Source organism: Elephas maximus, chromosome 1 (assembly GCF_024166365.1).
Source record: "Elephas maximus indicus isolate mEleMax1 chromosome 1, mEleMax1 primary haplotype, whole genome shotgun sequence".
Lineage (NCBI taxonomy): Eukaryota > Metazoa > Chordata > Mammalia > Proboscidea > Elephantidae > Elephas > Elephas maximus.
In genome coordinates, this window is record NC_064819.1 from 17,299,117 (window position 1) to 17,311,278 (window position 12,162).

Sequence of the window (12,162 nt, forward strand, 5' to 3'; positions counted from 1 at the left end):
GATTGTTGCATATGCCTCCTCATTCTCTTCCACCTCACTCTTCCTCCATAGACCTCTCTAACCCTGAAGGGCCTCTTACATCACTTGATGCCATAGAGATTCTAATTAGAAACGTATCCAGTCTTCCCTCTCACCTCCCATGAAAAGCATAATTACACTTTATGCTAAGAATTCCCCTACTTGGATACATACAAACCAATAAGCATAACTACCATTTATTGAGAGTCTCACTGTATATAATTTTATACATGTACTCTTCACAACAACCCTAAGAGATGAGTATTTTTACCCCTATTTTCCAATCGGGGAAACAGCTCAAGGAGATTAGGTGACTTGGCCAAAGTCACACTACTAATGAATGGTAGAACCAGAATTCAGATCTAGGTCTTTCTTTTCTTAAAATAATATCTTATTGTGTTTTTGGTGAATGTGTACACAATAAATTAGGTTCCAATTTGACAATTTCTATACAAATTGTTAAGTGATAATAGTTATGTTTTTCATAATGTGTCAACATTCTGTTATTCTGGTTGTTCCATTTCCAATTCATTTAGGTCCTTCTCATGCTGAAGCCTCCTGTCTTGGCCTCCTTGCTCTACTGCACGTTACTTAGCCTTTCCTGTACTGTACTTATCCCTGATTCCCCTTCTCCCCACAGTGGCATGATTCTCTTCAAATCATTTGTACCTTCTCCCTCTCTCCTTCCCTGAGCTAGCTACCAGGACCATAGAAGGAAGCTAAAGATCTGCCTGTTGGGCTCCACCCCTGTGGTGGTTTTTCTCTCCCCAGATACTGCTTTCCTGCTAAGTGACGCTCATGTCACGGCCATGCTCCAGTGCCTGGAAGCAGTGGAACAGAACAACCCCCGCCTCCTGGCTCAGATCGATGCATCTATGGTAAACGGGGCAAGGCGTCATCCGTGTCTGTGCTGGGCCTCTGGGTCTCACCATGATGTAACTCTCTGCTTCTTCAGTTAGGCAGTTGTGAACTGAGAGGCTTTCGTTAAAAAAAAAAATGATTGGAGAGAAGGGGGAGGGACCATCAAATACCTACTGAAGTAAAAAGTCTAAGCTTAGGTCTGTTTGGAAGGGAGAGTCTGTTTTTTTTAAACTTTTGGGATCCTGAGTCTGAGAAATCACCTCCCTAAAGGCAGACTTGACGGAGGGTTGAAGAGAAGAGGGATGATTCCGAATCAGGAGTAGAGTTTACAGAATGGTCTAGTATTACACAGGATCATTTATAACCGTGAAGTATAAAGAAACTTTTGTTGCTTATAGTTAACTCTCTAATCACTCACCCCATCACTAATAGACTAGTCAGTATCTCCACTAGAATGGAATCAGAGCCCTTACTCCTGTTAGAAGGGATTCCCTAGCTGTCCTGCTTGTTTTAATTTGGTTCTTGGTTACCATCCATTGAATACTTACTTTCTGTATGCCAGGCGTGTGCAGTGCACAATATCTGCATCGTCACATTTAATCCTCACAACTCGTGAAGGTAGACGTTAATCTCATTTTATAAAGGAGACCACGGAAGCACAGAGAAGAGAAGTCACTTGCCCCAGATTTGGACCAAATAGCTTATAAGTGAGGGGGCTGGGATTTGAATCCCCGGTCTGTCAACTTCTGATGGCACACATAAAGTCTTAAGCACTTTGTTGTGCTGCCTGTGTGATCAAGGCACTCCCAGTTTGACCACCCAGAAGCAGAAGCTGTGGTATATGGCAAGCCTTTGAGGTTTCTCTTAGAAACAGCTGAGTATAATAGAGGGTAGCTATCCTGTGTCTGCAAGGAGCCTGGCGGTGCAATGTTTAAGTGTTCAGCTGCTAACTGAGAGGTTGATTCGAACCTACTCAGCAGCTCTATGGGAGAAAGACCTGCCAATCTGCTCCTATAAAGATTACAATCTAGAAAACCCTATGGGGGAGTTTTACTCTGTCACATGAGGTTGCTATGAGTCAGAAATCGACTCGATGGTACCTAACGACAACAACATGCTATGTCTACAGTCCAGGGCTGCTGCCAAAGGCCAGCTTCTACCAGCATTGCTGCGGTGCTGAGTGCCCCTCCCTGAGGGCCTCTAGCCTTGTCTCTGACACTCTTTTTTTTTTTTTCCTCTTTTTTTTTAGTTTGCCAGGAAGCACGAGAGCCCACTGTTGGTGACAAAGAGCCAGAGCCTGACAGCACTGCCTGGTTCCACATATACCCCTCCAACCAGTTACACTCAGCATTCCTACTTTGGGTCATTCTCTAGCCTCCACCAATCCATGCTCAACCATGGTAAGGGGGTGGGAAGGTGTGGGTATTACGTGTAGAAGACTTTGTTCATGCTCACAGACTGAGTATAGAGCCTTGGGTTGGTGCAGTTTGTCAAACTTCATGTCTTAATAATGATATCTTAGAAAGTTACATAGCAACTAGCCTAAGCTAATTCAGTAGCATCATTTAATTAACAGAAGAAAGAGATGTTTTTAAATTCTCCTGGGTTTCTCATTCACCTTGCCAAGGAGGCATTTAAACAATAATAGTTAACAGTCACTGAGTGCCTGCCATGTGCCAGGCTCTGTTGTAATCAATTTCTATGTATTATTTTCTCCCTGATCCTCATAACAGTCCTATGAGGTAGGTATTACTATTTACACTCATTTTACAGATGGACATGCACACTAATAAGCAATGCAGCCACTGTCTCAGGAGCCCACATACTTGACTTAGCTGCTTCTGAATAATTTTTTATTTTACTTTATTGACCTTTTTGGAGGCGATGCCATGTGTAACGTGGTCCTTGGAGTTGGGTCCATTATCCATGGGGGTTTGGTCCTTAGTTGTAGAAAAAGCCCTTGTGAAAGAAGTACCACAGGATTCCAGCCCACATTTCTCTTCCCTTTCTTTTTATGTCCCAGAGAGAAAATCTTCATTTTCACTCTCTGGCCCTTCCCGGAAACCTCAGGAAAACAGAGGACACGTCTCACTGGCAGAGGATCAACCCGTTCAAGCCTCTCTGCTTTCAATCTCTGCATTAGCCAGGGATTCTCCCATATCCCCAAATGAGATGAGCTCCAGCACTCTGACCAGCCCCGTAGAGGCATCCTGGGTCAGCAGCCAGAATGAATCCCCAAGTGATGCCAGTGAGGGGCCCGAGTACCTGGCCATCGGCAACCAGGACCCCCGAAGCCGGACCGCCAGCTGTCAGAGTCAAAGCAGCAACACTGAGAGCAGCGGCTTCAATTTGTTCTCCTCCAGCAGCTCCCAGAAGCCAGATTCTGCTGCTTCCTCTCTGGGGGACCAGGAGGGAGATGGGCAGAGTCAGCTGTCTAGTGTCCTTCGCAGGTCCAGCTACTCAGAGGGGCAGACCCTCACGGTCACCAGTGGAACAAAAAAGAACCACACTCGCTCTCATTCAGATACCAACATTATCTCCAGCGGAGCCGCAGGTAATGATAGACGCCAGGTGGCCTCCTGGATTTAGGGTAGCAGGGAGATTTGTTCCTGGGGCTCTCCAGCTGGCAGGAAGAGAAGTTGTGTTTCTGATGCCATGACAGGTACCCTGCTTAGGATGAAAGAGAGAAGTCGGTAACGTAATACGGATACTCAAGAAATCTCTGTGAGGCATCTTTAGGTTCACTCCTTGATACGTCACTAAATATTAAATGTTTTCCTGAGCATCAGACAATAGTCATGGCAGTTCAAGTTTTAAATGTATCTCTCAGATCGAGGGGAATTACTAACGAGCTTTAAAAATAATTCCGTCAAATTCCTCCTCTTTCTGTGATTCCTTAGAAGTTTGGTCAGGATGTAATTCCAATATGAGAAAGGCAAAGTGATATTTGGGTTTCTTAATTAAAATTAAGGAGCTGTGGTGGCGCAAAGGTTAAGCACTCAGTTGCTAATTGAAAGGTAGGCTGTTCGAACCCACCCAGCAGCTTCGTGGGAGAAAAGATCTGGCAATCTGCTCCTGTAAAGATCACAGCCTAGAAAACCCAATAGGGCAATTCTACTCTGTCACGAGGTGTTGCTATGAATCGGAATCAATTTGACAGCTCCTAACAACAAGAACAGTTAAAACTAGGGGTGTGAGCAAGTGTGGGTGATGTGACCTAGTAAGTAAGTAGGTGGGGCTGACTGCTGCCTCACTAATTCAGGTTGAGAGGCAGGCACGTAAGGAGGCCCTGGCCATGGGTACCTCCCAGAGAAAGCCCAGCTGGTAGCAGCGAGCAGCCTAGACATGGGGAAGGTGGCTACCATTGCTTTTGCCATCTCTCTGCCATCATCTTTCCCAGGTTGTTGGTATCTGGCAGGCTTTGGTTGGGTTCGTTTATAGAAGAATCTCCCTAATGACAAGTACAACATGGACCTTTGTGTTCAGAGTCAGTTCTGATTGGTGAAGCTCCAAAAATAAAATATAAAAAAGGTAAAAAGACACGCAAGAAAAGATTTCCTTTAGTAGCTGGAGCTGCCATTGACTTCTTTTTTTGTAATTTCTAAATGGTGAGATCCAAGACCCTCATCAGAAACTTTCTGAATTAAAACGCTTTGTCTATGTTTTCCCTCAAGAATCTGGTTTGACTTACTGGAATTCTTTTGGAAAAAAATCTCCAACTCAAAGCCTGTCTTCCCACCAGCTTCCCTAGATGTGAAGAGTGCTTGGGTTAGATCCTTGCTTCACATCTCCTGTTGTGGGGCTTGTATCTAGTGTATTCAGGCCACTGGCCTCTGAGCATGTAAAACTTCCCTGCCCCCATTCTTGAATCCACTTGGATTCCAGAAACCACGGTAACCTGCATTGGGAAAGGGAGCCAGGAAAACCTATGCAGAAGAGCCTGAGGGAGCGTGGGTCCTACGAAGCTTCTTGTACAAGTCATTTCCTCCTTCAGCATGAGGGTTCCCTCTCACAAGCTAGGTCCCCACCTTTGTTAGGTAAAAGGACACTCTTTTTTTTCTCTCTCTCTCTATTCTTGTTTGCTCTGGACCTGCCTTTCTACCTACAGGAGGCCCCAGGAATATCACCATTATAGTTGAAGATCCCATTGCAGGTTTGGGAGCCAGTCCTCCTCCTTTCTGTCCTCCACCTCCTCTTTCTTCCGCTCCTCTGTGACCATCTTGCTTACTTCAGAACCTACTTTTCCATTCTGGTGTCAAATCAAGTCTGGCTAGTCTGTCCTGCTATGATGGTTGAACCTGTCTATAAAATGACACCGGTATTTTGCATGATATGTTTTCTGCCCACAACTTCCAAATGCCTAATTCAGCCTCCCAGCAGTGTCTGGGAGGCAGAGCAAGAATGACCAATTCTGTTCAGCCCAAAGGTGAAACTGAGGCCTGCTATATGTCTCAGGCATCATGATGAATCGGTGGCAAAATTTTTCATATAACTGGGTACTTACTATTGGATTATTTTCTTTTCCTTGAATTAATACCAGAATGTGTTTTCTCCCCTTTCTGTGGTCTTCGATATAGGTGCATGTGTGTTGCCTCTCCTGGAGCCCCCAATTTCCATTTCCTTTCACCTGTCTTCCTCTCCTCCCATTCAATCCATTGCACAGAATTTTTCTAGTGACTTAAGTCTGTTTCCTTGGTTTTCCTGGTAGTGTTTAAACTCAGATTTGTGTTCCACTCTGGATACCATAATTCAAGGAAATACTGATACTGGAATGTGTCTGTAAGACAGAATGGTGAGGAGGAGCTGAAAACCCTGGCCTCCTGGGAATGGGTGAAGCCACTGGGTGTGTTAGCTTAGGAAAGAGACAGTTAAAGAGAAATAAAGTCTGCAGCACCACTGTTTAGTAGCTGGAGCTGCCAATGACTTCTTTTTTCATAATTTCTAAAAAGGTGAGATCTAAGGCCCTCATCAGAAACTTTCTGGATGAAAACCACTGTTTAGAAGAGCATTGTTCTTAAAGGAGAAAGTAAGACCATCATTTAGAAGAGCTTTGTTGTTATGTAAGAAGACAGATTTCAAGTGAGCATATTAAGAGCTCCGCCGCTAACCAAAAAGGTTGGCAGTTCAAATCCACGGGTGCTCCTTGGAAACCCAGTGGGGACAGTTCTACTCTGCCCTATAGGGTTGCTATGAGTCGGAATCGACCTGGCTGCATCAGGTTATAAGGAGACTCTCTAAGATATAGAGCTGTTCATTTGAACGGGCAACATCAGGAGGTCGCGAGCCCAAAGTGAAAGCTGGATGGCCGTATGTTGTGAAGAAGTAGGTTGTTATTGTTGGGGTTTGTGTTGTGCACTAAGTTTCACTGGGGATCTCAAAGTCCCCTCACTGGTTTCTCCTCAGTTCAATAGAGAGGAGCAGAGCCAGGGCCACCAGAAGTCTTTGAGGCCCAAGGAGAACACAACATTATCTCTTACCACACAGCAGCTTCTTTGCAAGAGGAGCAGCTGACAAGTTGGCACCGCCTGTCAGGGAAATGGGTTGGATGCAACTCATTCATTCTCCCAGAGCATCCTGCTCATTTCTCAGGCTCCACCTGCTTTTCCACCTGCCCTTCTTCTGTGGGACTGGAAAATCTGTATTTCCCTTTTGAAAATACCAGCTTCTCATTTCCTGAGAGCCCTGCCTGTTGCTATTTCTCCACTCCCAACTCTCACTATTCCTTGAAAACTTCTCCCTAGGTACCTCCTACTTTGCCACCCTTCTCCTGAAACCTCTCCTTTTCTTCTTCAGTAAATCTGCACCCATAGCCCTGTGGCTGAGTCCTTTGGTCTCTCAAATTCCAGCCGTTGTCCTTGGCTTCACAAGCATTGCCTTGATGCCTTTTTTAAGGACGTTGCTGGATTTTATTTTGTTATTCTGCCAATTCAGAATTGGGTTAAATTTATAGGTCTGAGAAATTTATATTTCAGGTTCAGAATTTGTTTAGTGAATATAAGAATATACATCTTCTGATACTGTTTTAAAATCTATGGTCTAAACAGAACAAAACAAAAAAACCTAGCATCAAGGTGTCAGAAAAACTTGTATCTGAGGACTGTTTTCTGAATTGGTTTGTCAAGAGGGTAGAAATTGGCTGATATTCCTGGAACATTTATTTGGTAAGAAGATGGAAGAAAAGAGAACTAGATTCATGAATCCATTATTTGATTGTTTTTCACCTTTGTGTTGCCCATCCTGGGTCATGTTTCTCTTTCCCCTTAGATCATTCTGACTTCCCATTTCCTTCTTGCCGTGTGTTCCTGCATCATTGGGCTGTTCCCTGTTGGTGTGCTGCCTTGCTCCTTTTAGGGAGGGTATTGGAATGGGGGCAGTTAAATGCTGAAACTCTGAAGTTGGGAACGTACCTGTCACTCACCTTGTATGTTTGTTTTTACTCCCTGGTGGTCACTGATACTAGAGTCCTGCAATGATAAGTCGAAGTTAAGAGGCTCCGTGCCCTACTCTGGCCAAAGCAGTGAAGCCAGCACACCCAGCTCTCTGTACATGGAGTATGGTAAGTGAGCTTCGTACCAGAAGGGCCAGAGCTGAACGTCTCTCTTTTCTCTGCAGTCCCCTTGTCCCTGCTAAGCTCTGAGCTTCGTGGCTCATCTCAACTCTATGGTGGATACACACTGTCCGGTTTCACCTTCCTATTCATCATTTTCAACCCCTGTGCTAGAAATGACATTTGCCTGCCGTTTCTCTCACTTCTCTCTGACTTAGGGGTCCCACCCTCTCTTACGCCATGGGTGTTATCCCCTTATATGTCTGTCGATCCAAACAGAAGGGCTCTGAGTGGATGAGAGGACCTTGAAAAGAGGCCTTTGAGTAGCTGGGCTTAGTTACCGGAGGCCAAACTCCACGTTGAAATCATCCAGGGTAGAAAGCCTTTTGTGTTCTTTTCTGACTCATAGCAAAAGGCTTTTGTTTGTTTGTTTTCTTGTCCGGTAGAAGGGAGAGTATGTCATCTTTAAATTTAAGTGGTGAAAAGATTGTCTGTTGTCACCACCTGAGGCTGGGCTCTCTCCGTTTATTCCAGCATTCTCTAACCAAGGGATTTAGTGCTCTGGGATTTGAGATTCAGAGAAATTTCTTTAGAAGGCAGACATCTTCTTTCCAACCTCTAATTCCCTGTTACCTGGGAAGACTTGGGAGCATCTTTAGTGGTAAAATCTTCAGACTTCTCGAAGAAGCTTGGCTGTTACAGATTTGCGTTCTAACTCAGATTTTGACATCCACATTTCGTTTTCCCACAGAAGGTGGTCAGTATCTGTGCTCAGGGGAAGGCATGTTCCGCCAGCCATCAGAAGGGCAGTCCCTCATCAGCTACCTCTCTGAGCAGGACTTTGGCAGCTGTGCAGACCTGGAAAAGGTGAGAGATCTGAGTTGGGAGATCTGGCCTGAGGGACAATGGTGGCATTTGAACCGATGAAATTTTGGGGACACAGCAGTGACACGGGTTCAGACTATAGTGAACATAACTTCAACGAGTTCTATTTCTGGAAAACTCTTTAGGGAGTGTGTGCTCCTCACTGGATCTAGAAACGTTATACTGATTTTGTCTTAGAAGCCACCTTGGGCAGTGAGGCGTTGAATCTTAGCCACGTGATAGTTGTTGCCCTGAATCTAGAACCTTAGGTAAATGGTATTTCCCAGAATCAGCTTCTATATTTTGTTCTAAGGCTCAGCTATGTAATAAATAACACCCATGTAGCATTTTATAGTTTGCAAAGCACTTTATTGTGAAATATCACATTTAATTAATACTATGTGTAAAGGTGTATGTGTTTAGGACAGACCCTAATAAGAAATCCTAGGCTTCTTGTCTATCATATTTTTATGTAGAAAGTGAGAAAGGAAGGGACAGGCATGAGAGCAAAGAGAATATGGAACAGGTTTTCTGGCCATCAGCTTTCCTGAAGTGTGCATTTCCCCAGAGTGTTTTTAATAAAAGCAGTGCATATCTTAGAAGCTCCATTTTCCGACATTATAATCAGTGAGATATTTGTTACTCCCAGACCCTTGCCCAGCAACTTCTTTGCTGCTCCCCTCCCCCCAGGAGAATGCCCACTTCAGCATCTCAGAGTCCTTGATTGCCGCCATTGAGCTAATGAAGTGCAACATGATGAGCCAGTGCCTGCAAGAAGAGGAAGAGGAGGAGGAAGACAGCGATAGAGAGATCCAGGAACTGAAACAGAAGATTCGCCTTCGTCGCCAGCAGATCCGCACGAAGAACCTGTTCCCTGGGTACCAGGAGGCTGAACATGGAAGTGAGTGAGGCCTGTGAACACCTTCAGCGCCTGCTGGACTTCCTTTTTTGTCTTCATTTGGGGTTATCCCCAGGCTAAGGGATCTTCTGCTGTCAGAAAGATATTTCTATGGTGTTCTAATTTTTTTTCTAGCAAACTAGGAATGCTTGTCCTGGAGTTTGTCCATTTCCTATCTCAGAAACAACTTCTTTTCAAAATGGATTTCTGATATGAGAACTAAGACTGCTGATCCCAGATTCTCTTCCCAGATAGGAGTACCTTCTATTTACATGAAACTTCCTGGGGAGTAGACCAGTAAGAACTGGATTCCACATTACTAGCCAAGGTTCTGTTTGCTTCTCCCTGTTGAGGTCCTACGAGGTTCCTTTCATTGTGACCCTAGAAGGGATAGGAGAACACTTTGTCTCCTGTTTTACACTTTTTTTTCTCTCCCTGCGTAACAGGCTTTTGGGTCACTTCCAGCAGCTCGCAGTTCAGTTCACGTGATTCAACACAGTTCTCTGACTCTGGCTCTGCTGATGAGGTTGACGAATTAGAAATCCAAGGTAAGAAGTGACAATTTGTTACAAGAAAGCTTTCATTAGCTTTTTTTTTTTTTTTTTTCCCAATTTGAATCAGAGACTGTGAAGTTTTCCCTAAGTAGGGATCTTCATTATGGTCCATTATGGAATATTGTTGGCGATCATAAGGGACAACCTCTCTTGCTAAGAACAAAAACCCTTTAAGATGTAAGCAGAAAAGAACATTGAAAGGAAGCAGCCCAGGTGGAGTGGGCTGCCTGTGGAAGTCCCAGTTATTCCTCAAGTTGCACCTTTCTCTTGGATTCTCACTCTGATTCTTCCTCCTAGTAACCAAGGGCTGGCCCGAACCTACAGGAAATTCGTCCTATTCTCTTGTCCTGCATAACACAACTGAAATTGTTTTGAAGTTTTCAAAAGCAACTTTATTATAATTCCAAGAGAAAAGGACAAAAAGAGTCATGGTGGGGGGGAAAGCAAAAAGGGTAACAATCAGGTTTACAGAGTAGAGCTTTTATTTTCTGTCCAACCAGGGCTAACTCGCCAGAATCCTAGACTCTTGTTGTTGTTGGAAGCATCTGCATAGAGAAAGGGAGGGTCCTAACCTGGGGAGGTAGCTGTGTTCCAGCAGGTTAAAGTCGCCTTCCTGCAAATCACAGATGTCTTCAAGTTCCCATCAGTGAAGGAAATAAACCCACAAACAAAAAACAGTTCAGGGACATAAGGTCTTCCCCTGTGGTTAAAGGAGCCCTGGTGGTGCAGTGGTTAAGAGTTCGGCTGCTAACCAAAATGTCGACAGTTCGAATCCACCAGCTGGGAAACCCAGTGGGGCAGTTCTGCTCTGTCCTGTAGGGTCGCTATAAGTCGGAATCAACTCGACAGCAACAGGTTTGGTTTGGTTTTGATCTCTGGGTAAAACCAAGGGATACTTGCTTATAGAGGTGAAGTAGTTCTGTAATTCTCCATCATAGGCACGATGATGAATAGATCTTTCATTACCTGAGACTCTGATTTCCTGTCTACATGAATCTAGAGAATGCATTCACCTATGCAAATCTCCAGACTTCGTAGCTGAATTCCTTCCCCATTCAAAAATTCAGTTTTTACACATTTTTCCAGATTTCCAGGAAGTCATCCTTCTGTGTTCTCCTTAAAGTACCTGATTTCCATTCATGACAATAATAGGTAGTCACTTAAAACTCCATTTTTGTCTTTTTTTGTGATTGACTTCATCGCCACATTAGAAGAAAATAAGAGGGTTCTGCCCTCTCTCTGAGTCAGCAGTCAGAATTTTGTGACCAAAAAAACCCGTTGCTGTTCAGTCGATTCTGGCTCATAGCGACCCTATCGGACAGACTAGAAGCGCCCCATAGAGTTTCCAAGGAGTGCCTGGTGGATTCAAACCACTGACTTTTTGGTTACCAGCCATAGCTCTTAACCACTATGCTACCAGGGTTTCATAAGGTTAAACGCAAAAAAAAAAAAAAAACCAAACCCAGTGCCGTTGAGTCAATTCCGACTCATAGCAACCTTATAGGACAGAGTAGAACTGCCCCACAGAGTTTCTAAGGAGCACCTGGTGGATTTGTACTGCCAGGCCTTTGGTTAGCAGCTGTAGCACTTAGCCACTACACCACCAGGGTTTCCTTGATGAGGATAGTGTTATTTAAATGCAGAACCTGCTGCTTCTCTGAATGAGAAGCAGTCCACCTGACTCCCTGTGAAGCAGGGAACCAAGGGAAACTGTTAAGTTCAAAAGGAGGCTTATCCTGCTGGAAACAATTGCTGCAGTTATGGGCCCAGTGGGCATTTAATCAACTAACTCTCTAGTCAGGTCAGTGCAGAATCTTAAAGGAAGAGACCTTAAAAAAAAAAAAAAAAAATTTTTTTTTTTTTTAGACCTTAGGGAAGGGTTTTTCATCCTCTGGGCCAGATGAGTCCTTGTTGTGAGGGGCTGTCCTGTGCATTACATAGTGTTTAGCATCATCCCTGGCCTCCACCCACTAGATGCCAGTAGCAACCTCCCCAGTTGTGACAACCAAAAATGTCTCTAGACATTGCAGGATATCCTCAGGGGAGCAAAATCACCCCTGGTTAAGAAGCACTGCCGTAGGAGGTCTTCAAGGCTAGGCTGATTTGGGGACGTAGCAGTAACTATCTCCCAAGCTACAATGAGCACCTACCTGTGGCTCTAAGTTCCTGAACCATTTCATCTTTTGCAGCAAAGTCAAGTCTTGATACCAGGAATGTGTGTAGGACTGTCGTTCTCACAGATTTACTTCCAGACTAATATACTAAAGGGGCCCCTTTTATAATCATTATCACACAGATGGTAGCGAAGGATCTAACCTGACTCACATGTCAAAGAACGGACTCTCAATATCAATGGCTTCAATGTTTTCAGGTAGCCTGTGTTGAAAGTGTGGGTGTGCTCATCTGTGCATGTGTGTGAA

General features: G+C 44.4%; 1 protein-coding gene across 3 annotated transcripts in view; it reads left to right on the plus strand.

Moving 5' to 3' along the window:
• The window catches only part of RUBCN (rubicon autophagy regulator), a 62,082-nt gene that overhangs the window by 30,594 nt on the left and 19,326 nt on the right, over nucleotides 1-12,162 (plus strand). For 2 of the 3 annotated variants that reach the window (XM_049879201.1, XM_049879210.1), the window contains exons 5-11: nucleotides 790-896; nucleotides 2,129-2,279; nucleotides 2,903-3,433; nucleotides 7,340-7,435; nucleotides 8,178-8,293; nucleotides 8,981-9,191; nucleotides 9,635-9,736. In XM_049879201.1, coding sequence (XP_049735158.1) covers nucleotides 790-896; nucleotides 2,129-2,279; nucleotides 2,903-3,433; nucleotides 7,340-7,435; nucleotides 8,178-8,293; nucleotides 8,981-9,191; nucleotides 9,635-9,736 — 1,314 coding nt within the window. Of the gene's footprint in view, nucleotides 1-789; nucleotides 897-2,128; nucleotides 2,280-2,902; nucleotides 3,434-7,339; nucleotides 7,436-8,177; nucleotides 8,294-8,980; nucleotides 9,192-9,634; nucleotides 9,737-12,038; nucleotides 12,114-12,162 lie in introns of all 3 variants that reach the window. The other variant, XM_049879219.1, reaches the window with a different exon arrangement.